The sequence below is a fragment of the Pipistrellus hanaki genome (assembly GCF_964339955.1).
Source record: "Pipistrellus hanaki genome assembly, chromosome: 12".
In the NCBI taxonomy this organism is placed as follows: domain Eukaryota; kingdom Metazoa; phylum Chordata; class Mammalia; order Chiroptera; family Vespertilionidae; genus Pipistrellus; species Pipistrellus hanaki.
In genome coordinates, this window is record NC_140514.1 from 5,777,982 (window position 1) to 5,804,733 (window position 26,752).

At 40.1% G+C, this 26,752-nt stretch overlaps 1 protein-coding gene across 2 annotated transcripts in view; it reads right to left on the reverse strand.

The window, feature by feature from the left end:
* The window catches only part of WDR35 (WD repeat domain 35), a 39,382-nt gene extending 12,925 nt beyond the window's left edge, over nucleotides 1-26,457 (reverse strand). Inside the window, exons 1-18 of one of the 2 annotated variants that reach the window (XM_084900001.1) lie at nucleotides 26,335-26,457; nucleotides 25,705-25,822; nucleotides 23,724-23,795; nucleotides 22,075-22,167; nucleotides 20,167-20,295; nucleotides 19,696-19,829; nucleotides 17,696-17,861; nucleotides 17,182-17,327; nucleotides 16,037-16,162; nucleotides 15,375-15,560; nucleotides 13,501-13,533; nucleotides 13,079-13,139; nucleotides 8,329-8,473; nucleotides 7,094-7,163; nucleotides 5,896-5,949; nucleotides 2,421-2,530; nucleotides 1,757-1,967; nucleotides 1,160-1,240 (exon numbers count right to left, since the gene is read on the reverse strand). In XM_084900001.1, coding sequence (XP_084756127.1) covers nucleotides 1,160-1,240; nucleotides 1,757-1,967; nucleotides 2,421-2,530; nucleotides 5,896-5,949; nucleotides 7,094-7,163; nucleotides 8,329-8,473; nucleotides 13,079-13,139; nucleotides 13,501-13,533; nucleotides 15,375-15,560; nucleotides 16,037-16,162; nucleotides 17,182-17,327; nucleotides 17,696-17,861; nucleotides 19,696-19,829; nucleotides 20,167-20,295; nucleotides 22,075-22,167; nucleotides 23,724-23,795; nucleotides 25,705-25,822; nucleotides 26,335-26,358 — 1,959 coding nt within the window. In that variant the 5' untranslated portion in view covers nucleotides 26,359-26,457. The remainder of the gene's footprint in view (nucleotides 1-1,159; nucleotides 1,241-1,756; nucleotides 1,968-2,420; nucleotides 2,531-5,895; nucleotides 5,950-7,093; nucleotides 7,164-8,328; nucleotides 8,474-13,078; nucleotides 13,140-13,500; nucleotides 13,534-15,374; nucleotides 15,561-16,036; nucleotides 16,163-17,181; nucleotides 17,328-17,695; nucleotides 17,862-19,695; nucleotides 19,830-20,166; nucleotides 20,296-22,074; nucleotides 22,168-23,723; nucleotides 23,796-25,704; nucleotides 25,823-26,334) is intronic. The other variant, XM_084900000.1, reaches the window with a different exon arrangement.
* Between the last annotated feature and the right edge of the window lie 295 nt (nucleotides 26,458-26,752).

A 26,752-nucleotide genomic window follows, 5' to 3' on the forward strand; every position in this document is an offset into this window, starting at 1 on the left:
CCCAAAAGACTTAATTACGAGACTAAACAACTACCCTCTAACTGCCCAAAGCCTTGCGCCAGCCTCCTTCCGGCTCCCTCTCGCCATCTCCACACCAGCTGGGGAGGCCGCCCTTCTCCCCCGGGAAGCAGGAACCTTTCTACGCCTTCCGGGTGCCTGTGGGCCCATCACCCTCCACATCCAAATGGAGCTTTGGGTGGGCCCATCCCGCTGCTGCAGGGTGGCCATGATCCAGGAAAGAAAAACACTGGCTCATAATAAAATGGCTTCAACTTATTATACATATCAAACTAAAATGTGAAAACACGCTGCACGCTGCAACTAACTTCTGGAAATTTTAAATCTACTATTCTGATTCCAAACAATATACAGAGTACATATAAAAAGTAAGTGCTTTGGATAAAAGGAAGCTAAACCTAATTCTCAGATGTTGGTTAATGGAGGCCAAAGTAGGGGTTTGAAGAGATATCTGGAACCAGAAATCAGTTATTTTTTAAAAACCTGGAAAAAATGAAAAGATGGTGAATTTTCAAAGAAAAAGTTACTCAAGTATCCAAGAATCAGAAAAAGGCTAAGTAAATTGTCAAAAGTTTCTTCAGGACCGCTTCGTTATTCATATAAAAATGACAACAACTAGCTACCATTTTTGAGCTCTTGATCCTAGCACTGTGCTAAGTGCTTTTTACACATTATAAATCATAATCCTATCAGATCGGTATCACCAGTATCCATATTTGATAGAGGTAAACAGTGAGGCTTGTAAACAGGAAAGACGCTCTGAAGAAGAGGGAACTGTCTGCAGGTGCACAGTGACAGAGCAGGTGGGATGCAGATAGACTGACTCCTCAAAGCGTACCCTTAACCGGGACCCCACACTGCTTGCTGCAGAATTAATCCCAGTCAAGCCAGCAGCAGAAATATAATTGGTTTTTAAGGATTACCTTGCCCTGGCCACTATGGCTCAGTCAGAGTGTCATTCCTACCAAAAGGTTGAGGGTTCGATTCCCGGTCAGGGCATGTGCCTGGGTTTCAGGTTCAATCTCCAGTTGGGGCACATTCCTATGTGAGGCAACCAACTGATGTTCCTCTTGCACTTCAATGTTTCTCTCTCGCACCCTTCTCCTCCCCAGTGAGGATTAAAATAAAATAAAAGAATTACCTTTAATATCTCATCCAATAAAACAGATTTAATTTCTAAATCCTCAAAGTTGCAAATATATCCAGAAGTCTGAATGGGTTCCTTTAAAGACAAAAACAAATATTATGCTTAATTACATAAAAGTTTCCTTCTTCAACATAAAGCAGAGGAATGAACAGCAGGGTGAGCTAACCACACGGGGACCACAGCCAGCAGGTCCTCTGGAGTGAGAACAGTACAGCATGGTTTATGAAGAAACCCAGTGAGTGGTAAGGTTATAAAAATTCATCTAGCTGTAAATCTCATAGAAACCTAAGTGCTAGCCAAGCCAGACAACAAGCTCAAATTTAAGAAGAAGAAGGCTGCTCTGTTAAAGCTACTTAACAAACACTTTCCACAGGCCCAGATGCTCCGAGGAGTGGAGACTATGTACAGGGTGGGGATTATTCCCCTGTAAGACCGAATATTTGAAAACTCTGCAGAAATGCTTGTTTGCTTTCAGAAATTCATGCAGACCACACCAATAAACCTCCTGAGGAAACAAAGGAGAAATACCCAGATCTTGGCATTTGTACCGTTCTGATTTATGTACCCATAATGCTCATGTCTTGTCTTTACCTCAGGATCCAAGTTTCTGAAAACATACATTCTTGTTTTCTCCATCATCGCAAACAAATCAGGATTATCTCTGGCCCACTTCATGTCCCAGACATCTTTTCGCTCCAGTTTCAACAGCTCGCCAATGACTTGCTGTCCCATGCTGTCTGTTACCCGTGCGTCCAAGTCAAAGAAGGTTAGGACGCCTGAGTTGTCTATGATGGCAAGACGGCTGCGCGCCATGAAATCGGAGAAGGGGGAGAATGGAAACATTACTATCGGCGATCATGAATGTAATGATGACCCAGCAATCCGGGCAGAAATGGCTTTAAATAAAACACTGACTTAACTACAGTTTTACAAATTTGATAGGAGACATGGACTACTCTCCATTTTGCTTCCTTGAGAGGAAAAGATAAGCAAGGAGATTAAAGCAACTGGCATATAAATAACTTAAACAGTGTACTAGCATGTCTATGTTTTGCCCAATTAGAGAAAGACATCTAAACCAAATACAGTACCAAAAATATAAATATTTAAATGCAAATACAGTATACTAAAACCACACTGAATTATAAGGCAAGTTTAAACACACACATATCTTTGCATTTATTACATAAATCTAGCAATCCACACTACTAAAGTCCAAGCCACACATTTGCTTGAGCGGGACCCTCAGACTTACCTAGAGTTGCAGTTCAGCGATAACTGGTTGGCTCGACAATTAAGGGAATATTTTTGAATCAAAGCAACATTAGGAAGACTGTATCTCTGAATGGCGCCAGATTCGCGACCCTATGGAAATCACGTGTGATTATTCAGCAAATTTCCACAACATTTGAAAGACCAATATTAAATTACAACTACGGGTCTCTCTATATGCTCATAATTTGTTTCAAAATCAAAGTGATGGTATCGTAGCAAATCCCCTTGTGATAGTGAATCATGTTACTGAGTACATATTTCTCTCCTAAGTTAAACAAAACCTTTCAAAAGTGGCAGAAGATGATATAATTGTATTCATGTAGTATTCGAAACAGAAGTCAAAAATCTAGTTCTTCAATAACATACACATTCTTACATCACAAGGAAGAAACGCCTACTGTTATTTATAGTTGTCTAGGGCAGTGTTCAGCAAACTGCGTCTCAAAAGCCATATGCAGCTTGAGAGCCTCGGTTTGCCACCCTGTTGACTAATGAGGTTGCCGACCACTGGGATAGGGGCCTAATGACAAGAAACTACAACAGCCTGTAACTACTGTTTCAGTAGAAACAGAGTACATTAAAGGCTAAAATATAAAGCGTTTACTGCATTAAATTTCACATATAACATCACTGTATGAAACAGTTGCTACTGAAAGTCTATCTGATATGTGTTAGGAAGAGTATCAGAAAGCAGTGATACAATCAGTATTAAATGTGCTTAAAAATGAATCAGAGTGTAAGCTCCTATGCAACTCGGTGCAGGCCTTAAGGAGCGAACGACTGTTTTCCAGCACTCTGAGCCACTAGCCAAGCGCGGGCGATGGGGTCAGAGGAGGCTCCTGGCAGCCATCTACCCTGTCCCTTCACTTTCCTCAGAGCAGCACTGCTGTTGCACAGTGACTCTCAAGAGGGGACATTAAGAAAGACTGGAGATGGCAGGGGGTCTCGTTGGGATGCTGCTTCCTGAGAGACCGTGCCCAATCCCAAAAGCCGAGTCTTTATTTTATTGCAGATGCCTCAGGTAAAGAAAAGACTTGGTCAACATGTCTACAGCATTCTCAAGGGTTTCCATCCTACTCCACTGCATGCACCTGAGCAAACTTGGATGGCTTACAGCCTATATCACTCAGGCAAGGGGGGCCATGTGTTCAGACCATGGGTTCAAGATTGCAACTCTAGCTGTTGGATATCATTGTACTGGGAGGCTCTGCCCTCCAGGCTGGGACTTGCACGTGGCCATGGAGGACTGGCCAGTCCTCCATGGGTCCTCTCCTTAGTCCCGGTCTTGAACCTGTCCCAATGCTGTAGCCCCTCTCCACACAGCACCCTCCAAGCTCGTCAAGGTCCTTAAAACAAGGACGGCTGAGAGACACTGCACAGACGGGGCTACACGCAGTGTGGGCTTCTGGGTAGATCCTCCATCACAAAAGGGCTATTAGTGAAAGACTAGGGAAGAATAAGTCTATAGTCCGGTTCAAGCAGGGCACTGGGGTTCACTTGTACACCGTGTTGGGGCCGGGGATGTGGAAGCTGAGAACAACAGGAGAGACTACGGTACCTATGCAGACCTTTGCACAGGCACCCCGTACTCACTATGCAATTGCTTGCCAGGTAAATCTAAAATTATTCCAAAACAAAAAGTTTCATTTTTAAATGGGTCATTAACAGCTCTGGCCAATTAAGTTCAGTGGTATGAGCATCAGCCCAAAGACTGGTTTGTGGGTCCCGCCCCTCAACAGCCATTGGCTGCGGTTGTAAGTGGGTCCCACCCCTCAACAACCATTGGATGATGTTGTAAGTTAGTCACGCCCCTCAAATACCATTTGGTGAGTTGGAAGTGGGTCCCACACCTCCACAGCCATTGGCTGAGGTTAGGGGTAGGTCCCACCCCTCAAACACCATTCTGTGAGGTTGGAAGTGGGGCCCGCCCCTGCACAGCCATTGGCTGAGGTTGAGAGTGGGTCCCAGCCTTCCACAATCATTTGCTGAGGTTGGAAGTGGGACCCGCCCCTCAAACGCCATTGGGTGAGGCTCAAAGTAAGTCCCACCCCTCCACAACCATTGGCTGAGGTTGGAACAGGGTCCCACCCCTCAACTACCATTGGGTGAGGTTAGAAGTGGGACCGTACCTCAACAACAATTAGGTGAGATTGGAACTGGGTCCCACCTCTCAACAGCCATTGGGTGAAGTTGGAACTCGGTCCCACCCCTCAAACACCATTGGGTGAGGTTCAAAGTGGGTCCCACCCGTAAACAACCATTGGGTGAGGTTGAATGTGGGTCCACAAGGCAGGGCCCCAATTAATTACAGAAACACAGATCTCTCTGAACAACACCCACCTTTAGGCCCAGCCCCTTGGACTGGTTTTGCCTCTTCCTCACTGCTCATGCCCAATCTACCCTCAAGGACAGGGGGCAATTGTGTTGTTCCAAAGGACTCCCACCCTCTCCCCACTCCTTCCTCTTCTTCCCAGGAGACACTATGTGTCACTCTCCCCATGCTCAGACCGGGGGAAGGAAATCTCAGCAAATGTACAGTGAAGACCCTGGCAGACACCCCAGGGTCCTGGTGACCAAGGCCAACATCTTATAGGTAGGTTCTCATTTAGTAGCTAAGTCAATTTTTGTAATTGTTCTGGGTTGCAAGTTATTATTTTCTGCAAATGTCAGAAACACACACAAATATTTTCTTAAAAGCCACCCTACTATATAGCAAAAGAGAAAAGAAGATATTCCACAGACCTAAGACAAACTGCTGAAAACGTACACCAGTTTCATTGGGTGAGGAAAAGTGAACACCATGTTCCTAAGATTGCTTCCCCTTAAATTAACTAATGGCCAAAGCACATAACTGGACCTGGAAACAGACACCATTAGGCTTGGTTTCCATAATTCCAATTCCATGACTCTACCAGCATTACTATGTCAAAGTCAACATTTCTCTAAAATTAACATGTTCAAATGTCAGAACTCAAGAAAAGACACTATACACTGATGTTATTTGAAAAATTCAGCAAAAAAATTGCCAAGTACTTCTTTATTTTAATGGCTAGAAATCACCCCACCTCTTCACCCTAAATCTTACAAAAGTAGCTGAGCCAAAGCACTTTCTCCAATGTAAACTCGCAGGCGACACAGAGGAGGAAACTCTAAACCTATGACCACCATCCAATCCGCACCACTTCTGCTAACCCTTTAGAGGGCTCGTTCAACCCAGCCAAACTCTCCCCAAAGGACCCTCATCCTACTGCCCTTACAAACAGCTTTTTGCAATAGATGAACAATTTGTGAGGCAATCTTTAAGACCTTTTTTTTTTTTTAAGACTTTATTTCTCATGTTGGGTTCAATTAAACTCAAAGTACCCCATAAAAGGATATTCAAATCCAAAACATGTTGCTTTGCTCTATTTTTATAATTTAAACAACTATTACTCATAATTTTTTTCACAACTTACCACAATCAACGTCTTATCAGATGCAGTTAAGGCACAAATTGGATCCCTGGTACCCTAAAATAAATCAATTTGTTATTCTTTAACAAATATTTATTAGGTGACTAATCTGGTATAAGGTAGTATGCAGTTCAACAATACATTTACTAACTGATCAAACTTTTACTAGCCTACTATGTGCCAGACACTAAACTGACACTAAACTAAGCACTAAAGATACTCGGAGGAAATCTTTACCCTCAGGGATTAGTCAAAAGTCTACTGGGGCCTGGCTGGCGTGGTTCAGTGACTGAGCGTCAACCAGGCTGCAGACTCGATCCCCAGTAGGGGGCGTGCAGGAGGCAGCCGATTCATGATTCTCTCTCATCATTGATGTTTCTATCTCTCTCTCCCTCTCCTTTCTTCTCTGAAATCAATAAAAATATATTTTAAAAAACAAGGTCACACAGTAGTTATGAGCTCACAGAGGAAGGAGCATGGAGGCAAAAACCTGAGCTTAGTCATAAAAGATGAACAGATAGATAGCAAAATGAGAGAGGGAGATGAACTGGCACTGTCACAACCTGGATGGCACTCAAGAGGTTACGCTTAGTGAAAGGAAGCCCATCTCTAAAGGTCGCATGCTATCCGATTCCATTCATAAAACATTCTCAGGGTGTCCAAGTCTAGAGAGGGAAACAAATTAGTGGCTGCCAGGGAGCAGGGATGACGGAGAGAGGAGGTGTGACAATGAAGACGGAGAGAGGAGGTGTGACAATGAAGACAGAGAGGAGGTGTGAAAATGAAGACGGAGAGAGGAGGTGTGACAATGAAGACGTAGCTAACACGATGCGCACATGCAAACAATAAGGAATGAGATCGCAGTCTAACAATAATAGTACCAGTGTCAATTTCCTGGTTTTGATATTATACTACATTTACATAAAATGTTCCATTTGAAGGAAGCCTGGTAAAGAAGTTCTATGGGCCATTTTTGCAACTTCTTGTGAGCCTACAATTATTTTAAAATAAGATGTTTTTAAAATCAAAAGAAGAAAAAGTTATATAGAAAAAGGTTTTCAGAATAGAAAAAAATTTTAAAGAATTATTAGGATAATATGCTATCACTGGAAACAAATTATTTTACTGGTCTCAAAATAAAATTACAGCATTTCCAAATCTACACATATTAATGTTTGATGGCAGCAATAAAATCACCTACTTGAATGGCTTTATTATAATCAAGCACTCCATCCACTGATCCAGAAGGACTATCATCAATATGATAGATTCTGGGAGGGGGTAAAAATCAGAATTTCAAAGATAATATAAAGGTTACACTATTTCATAATCTCTAGAATAAAGGACTGGATGATATCGATGAATATTGTTATCATATAAAATAAAAGGCTAATATGCAAATCGACCAAACAGTGGAATGACTGGTTGCTATAACATGCACTGACCACCAGGGGGCAGACACCCAATGTAGGAGCTACCTGCTGGTGGTCAGTGCACTAGAAGCCAGGCTCATGGCTGGCGAGCACAGCGGTAGTGGCAGGAACCTCTCTTGCCTCCATGGCAGCGCTAAGGATGTCCGACTGACGGCTTAGGGGGCACGAGCCTAAGCCGTCAGTCAGACATCCCCTAAAGGCTCCTAGACTGTGAGAGGACACAGGCTGGACTGGGAGAATCCCCATACCACCCCAAGTGCACAAATTTTGTGCACCAGGCCTCTAGTTTAACATAAATTTCATTATTTTAAAGAATTCTTAACAATGCTCAATCTTATAAAGATAGAAGTTATCTACCTATCAGGTGAGAGACAGAAGCCATGTGACCAGTGCACCCAACCTAAGACCTCGTCCATGCCTGTATCTAAGGACCTGTCTCTCCTGGGTGAGGAGCACTAGACTCACCCCCTCCTGTCCCGGAATGATCTACACCGCTCACACACCAGCCTTACCACAATCAATGTCTTATCAGATGCAGTTAAGGCACAAATTGGATCCTTGTGCCCTAAAATAAATCACCATAATTCAGTAGAGCATCGTAACCTAACTAAGTGAGAGGAGATGGGTGAGAATAGCCATTTCCTTATAGAAACACAGATTTCCAGTCTCATCTATAAGGGCTTTCTTTTATGACACCACTCTTACCTCTCTTTTATTTTGATAAATTAAAACAGATACATTTGAAAGATATTCAGATTAACTGGAAAATATTATTTGTGTTCATCAAAACAATTTACAGTTCTCAGGCATGACAATTTATAACTAACCCTGTGTGATTTTAACGTGATCTAGTTGAGGACAGCATTTGAGAGCTTGCCCCCTGGCATATGTTGTCAGTTTGGCTCAAAGAAACTTCTAAAAATTCTCTACAGGTTTTGAAAAAGTAAATATTATAAATATGATATGGTTGAGCTTCTAAAAAAATATGCACCAAGAGACATACCTTTCTCTCCCTTCTTTCCGAGACCGTGTCATCTGATTAATTTCCAACGCTGTGAGCTTCTTTGACACACGATATTGCCAGATATAAAATGCTTCTTTTGAAGCTGCTATCACATGGGTTTTGGTCATTGCAACAAATAATGGAACTATTAAAAAAACATTGGGACAATTAAATTACAGTCACACAGAACCTCAGAATGTGCTGCAAAGGACATCAGCGATCCTCAAGTTCAAGCCCTATTTTACAGACAACATACCACACACAGTCTGGGAAATCAGCTGAGAGTCAGAAGCTTGTTAAACCATACAAAAAAATGTTCATTCAAAACAGGTCAAAGACCCAACTATAGGACTCTTAGAAAGAAATGTAGGAGTAAATCTTTGTGACTTGGGTTAGGCAATGGTTTCTTAACTATGGCACCAAAAAACCACAAGCAACGAAAGCTAAAGTAGGTAAACTGGACTTCACCAAAATGAAAAACATGTGTGCTTCAAAGGACACCACCCACAAACTGAAAAGACAACCCACAAAATGTAAAATATCTTTACAAATCAAATACATGATAAGGAATTATTCTAGAAAATATAAAGAACTCTTATACTTCAGAGACAATTAGCCCAACTGAAAAATGGGCAAAGGATCTGAACAGAAATGTCTCCAATGAAGATACACAAATAACCACTAAGCAAATGAAAAGCTGCTCAACAGCATTAGCCATAATGGCAAATGCCACAAGGTGCCACTTCACACCCACTGCACCTACTAGAATTAAGCAGTCACACAAGACCTGAGTATTCACAGGATGTGGAGAAATGGTTGGACTGTACAGTGGTGCACAGCTTAGCAGTTCCTCAAAATGTTAAACCCAGAATAACCATATGCCCCAGAAATTCCACTCTTGCGTACAACCAAAAGAAATGAAAACTTATGTCCACGCAAAAAGTCATACACAAATGTTCATAACTGCATTATTCATCATAGCCAAAAAGTAAAAACAGCCACATGTCCATTAACTAATGAATGAAAAATAAAATCCCAGTCCTTCCTCCCTTCCCCACTACCATTACTGCTTGGTGTAGGCATTTACTATACCTTCTCTCTGATCCTGTATGTCTTATATTTCCTCATTAGTTCAGAAAAGAAAATCTGGCCTGAGTGGCTCAGCTGGTTAAGTGTCATCTTGTGTATGGAAAGGTTGCCAGTTCAATTCCTAGTTAGGGTACATACCTGGGTTGCAGGTTTGATCCCCAGTTGGGAAGATAACAAAAGGCAAACGATGGATGTTTCACTCTCCCATCGATGTTTCCCTCTCTCAGTCTCCATTTCTCTCTCATATCCTCAGGAGAGGATTTAAAAAATAAAGAAAATTCCCTAAGGTTCCTTCCTAATTTAGGAATATATTCTCCTAAACATATAACTCTTTTTATATGTTCTGCTTCTTAGAGCACATTTAGTGAAGCTCCTTCTATGTACCCTTTAATGAAACAAATAGTCTCATCAAATCCATCCTACAGATAAATGTAAAATACTTTTCCAAGGTCACAAACAAAATAAACAACATAAAATTAAACATAAACTCACACAAAATATATGAAAACAAAAAAGCCCTTCATAAAAAGATCATTTTAGTACCTAATTTCTAAAGTAATGATTTAATTGGTACAAAAATTAGTATTCTACTCATAATTACTATGAAAAGTCACCATTTATATGGCCAGAATACACAAATGGTGTTAATTGCAGCTGCCATTTATGGGATTCAGGCCACAGGCCAAATAAAAGACGTTAAAGGCAGTAAAAGACTTAGACACTGAAGAAACGAGACTCATGGTATGATGTTAAATGAGTAGATTAACAACCTGGGAATTGAAATTCAAGAATTTTTATATGCAAATAACTCAGTATAGTGAATCGCATTTTTTAAAATTTTTCCTTATAATTGTCTAAGAGTTTTCTATTAAAATGTGTACTATTTCCAAACCCTAGAGGGAGACAGAAGCCTTCCCTGTGGGGAACCACTGGTTGAAAAGCAGTCCTGGCAAAGCTGGCGGGAGCTGAATGCAATGGCTCAGCAAGCCAGGCCCGCTCTGCTCTGCTTTCCCTGACCCTGTCGTCGCTAAATCATAAAACCTTCGTGAATTCTTAGTAAATTCTCTCACAGAAACTGATGCTGTAATTATTGTCACATGACAGTCCTTAATGTGATGCAATGTTCTACAAACTATAACTGCTTTTCAACAAAATATCATTTTATAAGCATATTATAGCATTTTTCTAAACAATGTTTACCTACAATTATAAAATACTAGAGGCCCGATGCATGAAATTCATGCAAGAGTAGGCCTTCCTTCCCCTGGCTGCTGGCACAAGCTTTATTCATTGCTCAGCCCTTTAAAGAGCTGGTAAACTGAGGCTGCACTGAAATGTTTTCATTAAACGACCCCTCTCTGAATACGCGGATGGCTCGGTGCTTGTGCTGCGGCCGGTCCTTACAAAGCTCCTGCCTGCTCCCGCCACAATGGCTGCAGCACAGGCCCCGGACAGGCACTCTGCATGCCTCCATTCCCCTGCAAATGCTGTTTTCTCTCCTGAGATGTCACCTGAGGAAGTGCCCTTCACAACTCAGCTTACATGAAACCTCTCCGTTGATAAGATGTCCCTGATGCCCTCACGCACTGATATCCACTTACCCAGCACCTAGCACAACACCTAGCAGGGGACTGATGGCCATTGTTTAGTGGATTCACTGTATTTTAATTATTTATTTAGACATCCTACAGGAAATGCCATAATTAAGTTCTTAGCCGTCCCTTTACCCAGTATAGCACATGAGACAATATATATTCATTGATGGTTTACTAAATAAATGGATGGTATTTGAAATATTTTCATATGTTCAATAAACAATTGTTATGGGGCAAGTACAGTCTTAGGTAGAGGGGATTAGAAATTAATAGATTTAAGAAGCTCAAAATCTTATGGGGGAAGATAGAGAAGAAAATCATCAGTGCAGAGTAAGTACTTGGAATAGAAGCTCACCAAAGACATTTTGAGGGATCAAAGGGAGAACACTAGAAAAGGGTACCTAAGTCCTACAGGTACAATACAACAGAGTCCTATGAACTGAAGTTCTTTTCAAAAGTTTCTATAGAAATCAACAGGAGGAAGAGTAAGCGCCGAAACAAAAATTACTCTTTCTAGAACAACATCTGTTACATACTTTTTTGGCTTTAGCCTCAAATCCTCATAAAAATTTAACAGAAACTTAAAAAAGGAATTTTACAGTATGAAAAAAAAAATGTTGAGTCTTGGCTGAGTTTACTTTGGCAGTAAACCAGTGAAAGAACTGTTTGTTAAAACTTCAGCCACAGAAACTGCAGGAAAAAAAGTTTCTAGACTCAAAACTACAAATAATCATGCCGCAAGCATTTCCCATTTGATGAAGGTGAAGAATTTACATCTGGCTTTATTAAAAAATAGAATATGTACAATCAAAATTGCTTTGAAGCTTATCCTATCATCATTATGATTCTATGTTAAAACTTGATATTAAAAGAAAAAATAAGCATATCATCTGAAGGTTAACAAGGAAAACTAACACACACACACACACACGGTATGCAACAAAATGTCTACACACTTTAAATAATTACAAAGGCTGTGTTTATTAAATACCTTTCATTTTCAAAATTGAGCTGTTAAAATGTGTATACACTTTGGGGGACACCCTGTACATATACATATAATATGCCTATATGGCAATGAAATTGAGAAGTTCAAAATATAAAAGTGAGTTACCGAGTCCCTAAACTTAAAGTATAAAATCTCTGAGGCCAATAATTATTTCCCACATTTGCTTGTATTATCCAAAGCGCTCAGCACAATAAAACATTTAGAAGGCAGACACTGACATTTGATCGTTAAGTCCAAATGTGAAATCTGGAGGGGAAAAAAGAAATGTCTAGTTCTCAGATTCAGAACATAAGTGTTTTCAGCTTTTGAAATCTCATCATTTTTCCAATACCATATCCAATAAACTACCATATGCTTTCAAAGAAAACCATTACTTCTGGAAGTTACAGTGAAACAGTAGAAAAATATTTGGCAATGGTTTTTAACAAAATACTTAGAATAAGACTTGTAATTTTTTAATGGTTACCTTCTTAGCATTTGGATACAAGGAATGGTATATCTAAAGTAACAAGTATCTGAAAACAAAAACTCAGGCATTTTTAAAGTTGTCCCTATTAACAGACACATTTCATTGGAAAATTCTGAAAAAGGCAAACTCTCTTTTACAAGCAGCTTGGTGTTTTTAATAGAAGAGAGGTATTTACAGGCAGTTTATTAATAATAAAAGTGGGTTAAGGTTAAGGGCAAAATTCTTTCTATAATCCTGTTTGTTGCATACTGATCATTACGTGGCATATCAATCCCTATACAATTATAATTCCCATTTAAAGCGAATGATGACAGCACAGCAGTTGTGAGATTATTATGGCATTTAGATAAAGTGACCTTATAACTGATCATATTTTCCAGGACAGCTTCTGGGTAATTCAGTGAGACAGAGCATCATTAACTATTGTTCCATGATGACAGGCATAGACTGCACCTGGCAAACCAGGAAGTATGCTCCTCCTTGTTTTGGAGAATGCCATTCTAATGTAATAATACCACTGTTTAGTTATTAATTAGCTTTACAAATAAACCTTGATTAAAGAAGTAATAAATATTAACATTTCCTTACCAATATCAATGTATTTGGGATCCAAGGGTGTACCAATAGAATTACAAAGAACTAGCACAAACTGTGAAAAATAAGACAAAAGGTATCAGAACTCCTGCTGAAGGATAATAAAGGAAATAATGCTTAACATAGCATATCTCTTTTTCAAGTATCACTAACTAAGAGATAATGGATAAAACTGTTAAGTGAAAGAAAAGCATAGAAATATAATCTATAGCATTAAAAATAAAGAAATATTAATTAAATCTAAACCAAAGCCAATTTCTCAATATTGGAACACTGTAGTTTTTAAGATGCTACTTAAGAAACATAAATACACTGGCTATTTTCATTATTTATTCTTGTAAAATTCCTGATCAGCTATAAGATAAATAATCATTTTTTTCCTAGGATCAGCTTTAAGAGCTAATTTAACTTGTTACCGTGGCACCAAATGTTTCCGTCTCGCTCTCCTCCTTGGAAGCAATATATAAATGATGGAGAAATTCAGAAAAATTTAGTGAATTTAGAAAAAACATAATCCAACCTAGTGAAAATGACTCATAATGCCCATTAGTTAATACATATTCAAATAATTACCCATAATTGATATTAAGAAAATAACCAAGCATAATTCACACTTTACATTATATTATTTTTAAGTGATTTTTACTGTTAGTCATTTTTTTTTTGTATTAAGAATGTTATTTTCTATAGATGTTCTTTTGATTAGGATAATGGCTTCAAATTAACCAATTCTCTATGTACTATTACATTTAGACTTTATCTATCTTTTTCCAGCATCTCAAGTGAAATTTAACTTCATAACTATAATCTAAATGACAAAAGGTATAGTACCATAATTTACTCTTCCGCTACTTAAGCTTACTTACTGCCACAAAATACCACAAATAACTTGTACTTTTAATTTTTCTTATCATTTGCATGCTCAGTCTCAAGAGACTTCCTACTAAAAATACACGCCTCCCCTAACTTCCCACATTTTACTCCCTAGAGTAATTATTTTCATCTTTTAACTCATCCTTTCGGCATTTACCTCCGCAAATCTAAGGTCCATGTTTGCGATGGTACTTCTCGTTTTGTCCTGCTTTGTGTCAGTGGGGACTCCCAATGTGGGTGTTCAGAGGTCTTTTCTCCAGGCTCTTCCAATCTCCTACCTGGATGCTGTGTGCTTAGCTACCAGTGTTCTGGGAACCAAGTAGGAAAAGACGACCGGGGACACAGCAGTCAACTTTGTACTTCACTGCCTTGCTCTCAGCAGGTTCCCTCCTCTGACCTTCCTGGGCGCCCTTCCGTGCACACTCTGTTATCCTCTGCAGAGTGACCTCGGTCTCCCTGTCTGAGGAAGGGCAGCTGCCTATGAGCTCAGCAGAGGGAAAGGAGCCTGCTTCTTCCTATACCTTTCGTTTTGTTTTGTTTTCTCCTTCCGCATCATCTCTGCTGCTTCCAAATTGCTGCTCTGTTTGTTTCTCTCTCTGACCAGGTACCATCAAGAGCTCTCTCTTCGGGGCTCTGTGAGGTAAACTGTTGCTCTTGCTTTCTCCTCTGATGAGTTCGGCCTCAGCTTTCTTAGTTCTGCTCGGGCGATTGCCACCAATCCACCTCCGTTCTAACCTCCACTACTATTGTAGGTTGATGTTTCCTCTCCCTTCCTGGTCCCCATGGGTTTATGGCTTCTTTAAAATACCCTGTTCTAGTGAGTTTCAGGGGAAAATGTGCCTGTTCAAATGGCCACTTTAAACCAAAAACTCTATACTTTTTAATGGGATAAAATAATTTATAACACAGCCAAAGCCTCTGGTAACCCTTTTTTGGAAAATGGACATGCTCCTGTAAATACTTAAGCACACCTTTTCAAAAGGCATTAACTATATTATTTTTGTGCTTCCAAACTGATTTTTAAAGCAATATAACTCTGAATAGAAGTATATTTCTCCACATCACAGCTATCCAGTGTTATATGGTCCCTGTTATGTAATTTCTTGGGCATTTATACTAAACATCTACCTATTCATCTTTGCTTATAAATTTTTAACTTGGAAGAGGATTGTGGTATTTTAAATACGTTTCAGAGACAAAAAGCTTCAGTACTGAACAGATCAATATAAAATGTCAGTGGATTAATTAACTGAATGAGGTCATATAATTTCCAACAGAAGTCTAGCCAGACATGACCAAGAGAACCACTACTTCGCTGGACCTGCCGGTGTAGGGCCATGCTTGCAAGTAGACAACGATAGCCCAATTCTGCCAAAAGGCTGGCCTGTCTAAGTTTTTAATATTGAGGAACGCCTACCTGAGGAAGATTTTCATCAGCTTTCGTAGCCAAAATGCAGAAGTCTCCACAGGTAGTAATAGAAATGAGACTCTTCACATATTTAACGTATTTCTCATTGTTTTTCGTATCCCAAAATATAACATAGTACTCTGGGCGATCAGGTCTGGTATAAGCATAAACTATAGTATTTGAGCAATATCCCCACTAGGAAAAAAGGAAGAAAGAAAGGGAGGGAAAAGGAGGAGGAAAGAAGGGAAGAAAAGATGGAAAAAAGGAGAAAAAAACATTTAACACTGGGGAAGAAAAAACGTTATTACGTTTTTACTATAGAAATATTACAGACATGTGGTTTATCAGTTCTGATGAAATATATTCTTCAGAAACGGATGACAGGACTGGACATTCAGCTTAATACCTTTTCCCATTAAAATGACAAAAAAAAATTGCCGAAACCGGTTTGGCTCAGTGGATAGAGCATCGGCCTGTGGACCGAAAGGTCCCAGGTTCGATTCCGGTCAAGGGCATGTGCCTTGGTTGCAGGCACATCCCCGGTGGGAGGTGTGCAGGAGGCAGCTGATCGATGTTTCTCTCTCATCGATGTTTCTGGCTCTCTATCCCTCTCCCTTCCTCTCTGTAAGAAATCAATAAAATATGTTTTTACAACTGCTCATAATACTCACCTTATAATCAGGTCGAATATTTGCAAAATATATAAAACAGTCAACAGCTAGTGCAATCTTCAATCCACCTCCTTCCCAAGACAGTGCAGATATCTGCTTTCCAGAAACCCTCAAAGTGCCTAGAGACTGAAAATATAGTTGTATTTAACCTAAAGTATCACGATGAAATAAAATAAAATACAAATTACCACTAGTCACCTCACAGGGATCAAAACTGGTATGAAAATTATTTTGTGGAAAGATGCTATTCACTTCAAAATCATGTCCCTTTAATTTTTATAATAAAAACCAAACATATGGTAAGAGAAATTTACAGACTATAGCCAAAGAATTCAGTATCAAATTTTATCTTTATTTTTATGTGCAACTAAGAAATAAAAAACACATTGTTAAGTGAAATATTAAAACAACTGGTAAAAGCCTTGTGTAGCAAAAATACATATTTTTTTAAAGTGTATGGTGAATTTAAAGAAACCAACAGGATATTCAAAAAGGAATGAATATATTCCAGAGTCAGAAAATAAAAGAAGCAAAAATTTGTTAAGTTTGGTTACTGATAAGTTCTCAATTTCTAAATTCTTTAAAATTCACAATATATTACTTCTCCTTTTTTGAACATTAAACGTAGTAATGATACTATTGAGAAGGATAACATGCATTTATGAAAAACAATGCTTATCATTTAATGTAGAATCACCTTTGATTAATTATTAAGATAGACATTTCTTAAAATAATTGATTATTTCACTACAAGTTAAAACTATTAGAAGTTTGGAGAAAGGACAGATATATATTATCTATGCACATTTAATATGTCACATTAAAACCCAAAAAATTAATCTGATACAACTACATTACACCAAAAACAACTCAAAAAACCAGCAGCAAACACAAATGCATATTTAGATCACATGTGAAACATCTGGGTTTCTAAATGTACAAGTTATGCTATAAATTCCATGAGAAAACAGAACTAAGAAGACTTATAATGAGGATCATTCAAAGACATACACCTGATATTTTTACTGAAAATGTCCCTTACAAAAAATGTGACAAGTATGTACCTTTTCCTCCATTCTGTTCCCCTACCTTATTCACTGTGTATTTAAATGGAAAGAAAGAGACAAAATCTTCATGGCATGTACCTCCCCAAATGGGTTGTAGAACTGCACGATGTTGACGTCTCTGTCCTGCAGCCCGGCCCTCTGGGTGCCTGCCACCGCCAGCACGCTGCCCGTGTGGTTCCACTGGATGCTGACGACGCTCATGTTCGTGTCGATTAAAACAGGATCTGGTCACAGAGAAGAAAGGAGGCCGTTGCGGTACAACACTTACCCTAGGGAACTTTATCATCTTAAGGACAATTCTTAAATATTCTTTAGTTCTCCATATGAAAAAAACAATTACAGCCCTGATCGGTTTGGCTCAGTGGATAGAGCGTCGGTCTGTGGACTGAAAGGTCCCAGGTTCGATTCCGGTCAAGGGTATGTACCTTGGTTGCGGGCACATTCCCGGTAGGGGGTGTGCAGGAGGCAGCTGATCGATGTTTCTCTCGCATCAGTGTTTCTAGCTCTCTATCCCTCTCCCTTCCTCTCTGTAAAAAAAAAAAAAAATCAATAAAAAATATACTTAAAAAGTAAATAGAAAACAATGACATACTTTGGTCATTCTCGTGTCTCATTATCTGGCACCGCCCGTTGTCAAAGCAAACAGCGAGGCAGGGGCAGTCGGGCTCCACGTAGCCTTCGGCGCCGTGGTACCAGTGGATCCCGGCGATGCTGATGGCGCCGGTGACGTTCACCAGGCAGTTCAGCTTCATTTTCATCTAAGAAAAATCATGTAAATGTTCTGTGTTGTAGAAACAGATCAGCAAGAAGAGAGCATTGTAGAAACAACACAGGAAGTGGGATTTTAAAACCTAGTTTCAAATGCGAGCTCTATCACTTACTAGTTTACCAACCCTGAAAAAACCACTTCCCCTGAGTTTCAGCTTTCCCCGATTGCAAGATGAGGAATGAAAAAAAAAACTCAGGGTCTTTATGAGCCTCCAATGACAGAAGTATATAAAAGCACTATGGAAACAGCAAAGGGTCACATAAAAGCTGCTATTCCCGCTCCCATTAATGAGTGGATGCATGGAATGCCCGGACCCTGACTAAAGACAGCGCTGCTTACACGATCAGATCCTCACAGCTCAGTCACACACAGCCGGTCTTTCCTGAGATGTTACGACCTGAGCCCATACATTCTTTCCAGGCCTGATTTTTGTCCCTCACTGTTTAAGTCTTCATTCTTTTTACAAACAGCCCTTAGTAGCTTCCTACAGGAATATCTGTGCTCTCTCATGTGAACTGTGGCTTCGGCCTGAGAAGACACAGCCTTGAAACTGCACATCTCCCCACTCATCATCCCTCAGCTCTGTACACTGAAATCCTGTCCCTTCCAGCGACCTGAAAAGAGGAACGAAAAGCATCAATTTATCTTGATGCAACCAGAGGTGATTTTTTAATTTAAAAAAAACTTTTTGGATGATTTAAACCTGAATTGAAGACATTCTTTGTTTTGTTTTAATTGAATTTATTGGGGTTCACACAACCATAAAGGTTTCAAGTGTACCACTCAACAAAACATCATCTGCATGGTGCTCCCATCTCCCAAGCAAAGTCTGTTTCCATCCCCGTTTATCCCCTCTGCCATCTGCACCTATCCCCAGCCTCCTCTCCCTCTGGCCATCACCACACTGCTGTCTGTGCCTGTGTATTATATCTACATATGTTCTTTTGCTTAATCCCTTCACTTTCTTTCATCCCCAACACCCCTTCCCTCTACAGCTGTCAATCAGTTCCATGCATCCTGACTCTGTTCCTATTTTGCTCATCATTTTGTTCATTAGATTCCACATATAAATGAGATCATATAGTATTTTACTTTCTCTGACGGGCTTATTTCACGTAGCATAATACCCTCCAGATCGATGCATGGTGAGGTTTCCTTTTTTACCACCCAGTAATATTCTATTATGGAAATGTACCCCAGCTTTTTAATCCACTCATCTACTAATGAGTACTTGGGCTGCTTCGAGATCTTGGCTATCCTATATAATAAAAGGCTAATATGCAAATCGACTGAACGGCAGAACGACTGGTCGCTATGATGTGCACATCAGGGGTCAGATTCTCAACGCAGGAGCTGCCCCCTGGTGGTCAGTATGCGCCCACAAGGGGAGCGCTGATTAGCCAGAAGCTGGGCTCTAACTGGCCAGTGCAGCTGCGGTGGTTGGAGCCTCTCCCAACTCAACGGCAGCATTGCCACAGCATTACCGAGCAGCAGCGGTGACAGGAGGCACAGCAGCCACAGTAGGCACAGCAGCCACAGTAGGCACAGCGCGGCAGGCCAGCATGAGCGTGAGCAGCAGGGCACCAGCCCCAGTTTGGGCTCCTCCCTGGCTGTCTGCTGCTTGGTGCACTGCTCCATCCCTCGAGGGGTCCCGGACTGTGAGAGGACGCAGACCAGGCTGAGGGCCTCCCTATCCTCTTGCACAAATTTTACGCACAGGGCCTCTAGTCATAAACAAATGTGTACATGTATAGGACAGATACATAAAATAATCAGATAAAATTATATAAATAAAACTAATGAACATATGGGCATATACTTACTATAAAATTCCCTTGGCTATCATAAATGTGTATTTCTCCATTTGCCATTCCAAAAAGTAAGGCTTTACCATCTGCGGACCACGCCACATGCCATAACTGTACACCTTTCAAGTCTTTTCCCCAAATGCGATTTCCTAAAGCAAAACATACAACATAATTATTTCATTAAAAGTTCAAGTATAAAGATAAATTATATAATTAAGCACACATATTTAAAATAGTCCTGAAAAGTGAATTCACTTTTTTTTTTTTTTAGTGCCACTATAAAAAAATTTTTTTAATAGACTTTCTTACTTGAATATAATTAAAAATAAATGGTTCTGGAATGTCATCAAATTATATGCCACCTGTTTTCTCTTTTAAGGTTTATTTTTCTGTCAGAAGACTAACATTTAATAATTAATTTAATCCTCTAAAGATAAAAGCAACAACTGAGTCTCGATCTCAGCTCTGGGCACGATAAGGCATTACCGTCCACTGAGCCGACTATCACTGCCCCGTCTTCATACACGATGCAGATCTTCTGTCCGTCTGCAGTCCAGCTCATGCTGCGCACCACGGATTTGTTTCTATTGTTGATCATTTCCTCATACCAAGAGCCTATTTGCACAAATAAAAGTACAGGTCAAAGCTTCCATGTCCGTTAGACGGTGCTGAAGATTTGAAAACATCCCATGGACTACAATGTGAAATAAACAACTGCAAAGTTTTCCACAACCTGAGACGATAAAACCCTCAAATTCAACATAAACAAAACGAAAAATTACCTTAGACCTTGACTAAGATCATCACAGAAAACAGTAAATTCCCACCTTTTTTTCCTCTCTTTCTTCCTTTCTTTAGTTAATTGAAAAATAAGACTTTAGTTGCTTTTGAAGAGCCAGAAAAACTGATTTTTCTCAAAGCCTAACTTTTCCCAGTTGAACACACTTCAGATCATATCCAAGAAAACAGCCGAAACCGGTTTGGTTCAGTGGATAGAAGTCAGCCTGCGGACTGAAGGGTCCCAGGTTCGATTCCGGTCAAGGGCATGTACCTTGGTTGTGGGCACATCCCCAGTAGGGGGAGTGCAGGAGGCAGCTGATTGATTCTCTCTCATCGATGTTTTAGCTCTCTATCCCTCTCCCTTCCTCTCTGTAAAAAATCAATAAGAAATATATTTTAAAAAAATAATCAAGAAAGCAAAAACCAGAATAACCATGATAACTTTGTATGTATACATAAAATCTCCAATGATTAATTATAAGCACGTGAAATATAAGCATATTAGGTAAAAACTCTAAGCCAGCCTGAAAAACATTTAAAATAGTGAATATATCACATTAGCAATATGACATCACTAACGCTGAATGACAAAAACGTTGTTGTGCACGGGTTTGGAGAGAGGCATGACTTGTCTCCAAGTAAAACCAAATGTGAGGCCAATCCATGTCTACTTTGTTGAAGTTTTGGTTTTGGTTTTGAAAAAGCTTCACCACGTTTGGATATAGGGACTCTGGCCTGCAGCCACGCAGATGATCACATAAGCTGGAAATAACAAGCCAGAGCAGGGTATTATCAGAGTCAGGGGCGAGGCCTGGAGACCCGACCTTAGGAAAAGACCAAGTTTATCCTAATTGCCTATATTTTCACACTCCACTCCTTACACACACACACACACACACTCACACTTTTAAAAAATAATAAACTCATGTACTGTGGCATATTTTTTTCACTAAGAATTTTAAATGGTGTACTTAGAACATTTTCAAAACAACACACATGAACAAGGGTACCCTTTTCACTTAAAAATGATGGCTACAGGCCTCCAGAGAGCATGTATTATGAGTTGTTCTTTTTGGCAATAGTGATACACCTAAATTAATCCTTCTCTCACTCTCTCGTGGACAAAAGGCACAAATTGTGAGCCAGGAGTCAGAGCTGAGATAAAATCTGTATCCATGGAAGAAAAAGAAGCTAACTGACTCAATAAAGGAAATTAATTATTGCCTTTGACTTCTTAATAAATGTGGTTTTATCTACTGACCTAACTCCAGTCACTGGCCACATAGGAACTAATTCTTATTGGAAACCTGGAAAAATAAGAGCTACCTCCAGCAGGAACTATTCTGCTAAGAGTCTAAGATAATTTTGGAGATAACTAACAGTCACTCTCAATAGACAGTTCACTCACTTTCCTAATACAAGGTCACAGTTCAAAGGAAATGAAGTTAAAAGGAAAAGTAGAGAGAAATAAATCCAGAAATATCACCCCTTACAGTCAGAATGAACTCCTGTTGCTGGTTAAAAGGGGTCTGTTTCAAAGACATTATTTCCCCATTCAAATACTGCAATCCAGACTCCACTTCGTGAAAGATTTCATAAACTCTCCTAGCATACCTTTATAAAACATCCAAACAATGATAAGCCCATTTTGATCACTGGTAGTCAACTTCTGATATTGTTCATTCCATGTGACAACTTGAACACAACCTAAAAAAATGTAAAACAATTTAGAAACTACAAAAAAGGTATAATTAACTTCATGCATATTTTATAAAAAATCCCAAAGACCATGTTAAAATCAATAAGGTTCCTGTCCAACTACCCACCTTAATATTAGTCAAAAATATTCATAGGAGCCTGGCCAGTATGACTTAGTTGTTGAGTTTCGACCTATGAACCAGGTCACAGTTCCATTCCCTTTCAGGGCTCATGCCAGATTCTGGGCTTGATCTCCAGTAGGGGCTGTGCAGGAAGCAACCAATCAATGATTCTCTCTCATCATTGATGTTTCTATCTCTCTCTCTCTCTTCCCCGCCCTTCCTCTCTGAAATTAATAAAAAATATATTTTTTAAATATTCATAGAATACAGTTACTGTTATCACTCATGTTTTACAAGAATGAGTAATACTATTTCGTGTTTGTTCCTATTTCATGCCAGCAAAGCACCTGTTACGGTCAGTTGGAAGAACTGCCAAATAGCCAATGACAGAAACAAATATAAGATTTACCAAACTGGCCAGACTCCCAAAGACTATAATGCCCGAAGGACATCATACTAAGTACTTAGTTGTTTTGGGTTTTGATAATTATGCTATATTTAATGCTTTTTCTTTTTTTTCTTTTGTTTTGGGGGGAGTGTTGTTTGTGGTTATGTCCCCTAATCTTTCTTCCCCATTCCCTCTGTTTTCTATTCTACTATAACACACTTTTGAGCAGATCTTAAACCTCTGGGCTATATGAACAATTGACTTCTTTTTCTTTTTTAGTTTTTGTAACCCCTAAATATTTTAGTGTATATTTCTTAAGAATAAGGACATCTCTTTCATAAGTACATTACAACTTAGGAAATTTAACAATGATACAATATTAATCTCTAACCCACATTCCACATTCAAAATTTATCAATTGTCCAAATAATACCCTTTATAGATACTTGTGTTTCTCATTCCAATATCCAATCTAAATTAATATTGCCTTCAGATGTGCCCTGGCCAGGTGGCTTAGTTGGTTGGAGCGTCTTCCCATGCACCAAAAGGTTGTGGGTTCAAATCCAGTACCAGTCAGGGCACATACCCAGGTTGCGGGATTGATCCCCAGTCAGGTCGTGTATCAGTTAATGTTTCTCACATCAATGTTTCTCTATCTTTATCTCTATCACTCTCTCTAAAATATATATGTAATATATATTAGGTAAAGATTAAAAAAAAAAAAAAACACAATCGTGCATTCAATTGTTGCAGATCTTTAGTCTACTTTAATCTGGAACCGTGGGACAAATTCTCAATACAGATTATGTCCTATCCATAAACTGATAAAGTATTTTCTAACATATAAAATAACAGCTACTTTTTTCCAGATTTATTGAGTATTTTGATTAATCGTGTAATGTAAAAGATGTCAAATGACTCTAGGCTATACTATGGCTCAACAGCAATGATTACTTTAAGTATTACCGTTATTGAAAATGATGACCATTCTGCATTAAGTAGATGGTTTGTAAATGCCTAAAGATGAAATGTGATTAAAAAATTACATGACTTACCACTGTGACCGTCAAGATTCTGATTCATAGAAAGGTTATTGGGCGCTGCAAGACCCCGCAATTTTGCATCATCTAGAAAAACAAAAAACAGTAACAAAATCTATTATGGCAAATATGTAAGTGACAGGTTATATGATTTTGACATTTCTTGCTTTTTTTGAAAGGAGATCCTATTCATGGATGACATTAGAAATATTATTTTTAAGTATGCCTCATTCTAATCTATTTTCTCATGGTGGAAATATGGACAAGAATACCTACACCCTTGCAAAAATATTATTCTGGAAAAATGTATACAAGAACATTGTTTACTCAACCTATTAAATAATTAGTAATTATGATTATTACTTATTCCTCCCCAAAAGATCACAAATAAAAATACTGATGACATATAGATTGAAAAATCTAAAGCATAAGTGGGCTCAAAGAGCAAAGATTTTGGGAACTGGTTTTTACTAGACTTCGCAAAATCTTGTATTTATTCATTCGTTCAGCAAATATTTATTGAACATCTACACTGTGCTGCTTTCTTATTTTGTTATTCTTTTTTTTTTAATGTATTTTATTGATTTTTTACAGAGAGGAGGGGAGAGAGATAGAGAGCCAGAAACTTCGATGAGAGAGAAACATCGACCAGCCGCCTCCTGCACACCCCCCACCAGGGATGTGCCCGCAACCAACGTACATGCCCTTGACCGGAATCGAACCTGGGACTCTTCAGTCCGCAGACCGACTCTGTGCCACTGAGCCAAACCGGTTTTGGCTTATTTTGTTATTCTTGATTACTAATCATACTATAGGTAATACATACAATTTTAAAATACATTGTTTCAGTAAGTTAATCTTCACTTAGAAAATCTGATTGTTACATGTAAAATATAGCCTTTAAAAACTTTCAAATACAAATTTAAAAATACAAATCTATGAAAATCTTTAAAATCTGTGACAGTGGAAATTATAAATGTTGATGCTAAAAAATTCTACTTTCACATAACACATGTCTTAAAATATTATAAAAAATACTCTTGCCGAAACCGGTTTGGCTCAGTGGTAGAGCGTCTGTCTGCAGACTGAAAGGTCCCAGGTTCGATTCCGGTCAAGGGCATGTACCTTGGTTGCGGGCACATCCCCGGTAGGGGGTGTGCAAGAGGCAGCTAGTCAATGTTTCTCTCTCATCGACGTTTCTAGCTCTCTATCTCTCTCCCTTCCTCTCTGTAAAAAATCAATAAAATATATATTTTTTTAAATACTCTTTACTCTGAAAGCAATGTCGTGGAAAAAAACTTGAGTTCCTTTAAAACCACTACTTCGAATTATCCAGTTGCTGTCTTAGACAAGACAAGAATACCCTTTTTTTTTAATCCTCATATGACAATATGTTTATTGATTTTAGAGAGATAGAAAGAGAGAAACATTGATTTGTTGTTCCACCTGTTTATGCATTCATTGGTAGTTTCTTACATATGCCCTGGTCGGGAATTGAACCCTCAATCTGGTGTATCCCACAAGGCTCTAGCCAACTAAGCTCTCTAGCCAGGGCCATGAATGTATTTCTGAATGCAATTAAAACTTCCTGCATATGGTAAGTAAGATTTTAAAAGTATATGTAATATGCATACATATGAGTATATATGTTTGAGAAACATCGCAGAAAGAAATTTTCTTTTAAGACAGTTAAGGAAACAAAAAACTTGAGAGATTAAATTACTAAATATCAAGAGGCCAAATTCTTTTTGCACTTTCCATCAATAACTTCAGCAAAAGCCATCTGACCTTTCAATATTCTCTGAACTTTACTGCAAAAAAAAAAAAAAAAAAATACTCTAGAAAAAAACACCATGAAATGCTTGGGGTTTTGTTCCTCCCCTTTCAAAACAATTAAAATTGCATACCGGCAATAACATGGGCAAATCTCAGGCCAATTTTCCATCAAGTTCAAACCAACAAGTTCAAACCTGTGGGCTTGCATTCCTTTACCTACCCGTCTGTGTCTCTAATTTCAAAACCTTCAGCAATCCATCTTCACCCCCACACGCTATGAATCCTTGGTCCTTGTTCCAAGATATACACTTGAGCTTCACGTTATTGGGGATGGCGATCTGAAAAGCAAGCAGAGCCGCTCACAGCTTTCTGCGAAGGAGGTGCAGAGTGAGTCTGCAGGAGGGGAGAGGCTGAAGCAAGTCCCCCCAGACAACGGGTGCAGTCCCTGGACCGCCTGGGCGCTGGGCGCTGCCCGTGGGGAAAGGGAGAACGAAGTGCCCACCAACCAGGGCACAGCAGAGGAGCCCAACGCGGGGGCCGCCCGATGGGGTTGTAAAGGGGCGCGGAGCTCTGAATGCCTACCATCCGTCCACATGCCCCTTCCACACGCACACTTGGGCTCCCCTGTGGTCATTCTTTTTCCAAAGAATTTGTCACCTGGATCGGCAACAGGCGGAGAAGGGACGACAGGGTAGCACCCACGGATCCGTCCATCGGGCCCCGCCCAAGAGCCCAGCCTGGGCCGGTGAGGCAGAGCCTGGAGCAGGTCCGAGGCTGGACCGGAGGGAGGGAGGAGACAGAGGCGGGCAGATGCGGGGCCGGAGAGGCGGGGCGCCCCGGGAACACTCACCCGCTTGCTCAGATAAAAGAACATCCTGGAGGCCCGCCGCCGGGAACTCTTTCTGGAGTCCTAATGGCCTGGACCAGCGGCTCGGGGAAGCTCCCGTCGCCCTGGCAACCGGCCGCATCCGGGGCGCCGGGGACACTTCCGGTGTCGGCGCGCGGGGCGCCCAGCGGGCGGTGTGCGCCTGCGCGGACCTGAGTGGGAGGCCGGAGGAGCCGCCGTCTCCCCGGAGCGGTCCCTGGGGTGCGGGGCTCGGCGCTCTCCCCTGGGACCCGGTCCCCCGCCCCCAGCGCCTGCCCCGGGGCCTCAGGCGCCGCTGGGGAACCCGCGTGACGTGTCAGGGTCCGTGGAGCGGGAAAGGCGCCCGTCGATGTTTGAGTCCTCTGTGAGCCCCAAAGCCCAGCACCGTTAGCTGCCTCCGGAG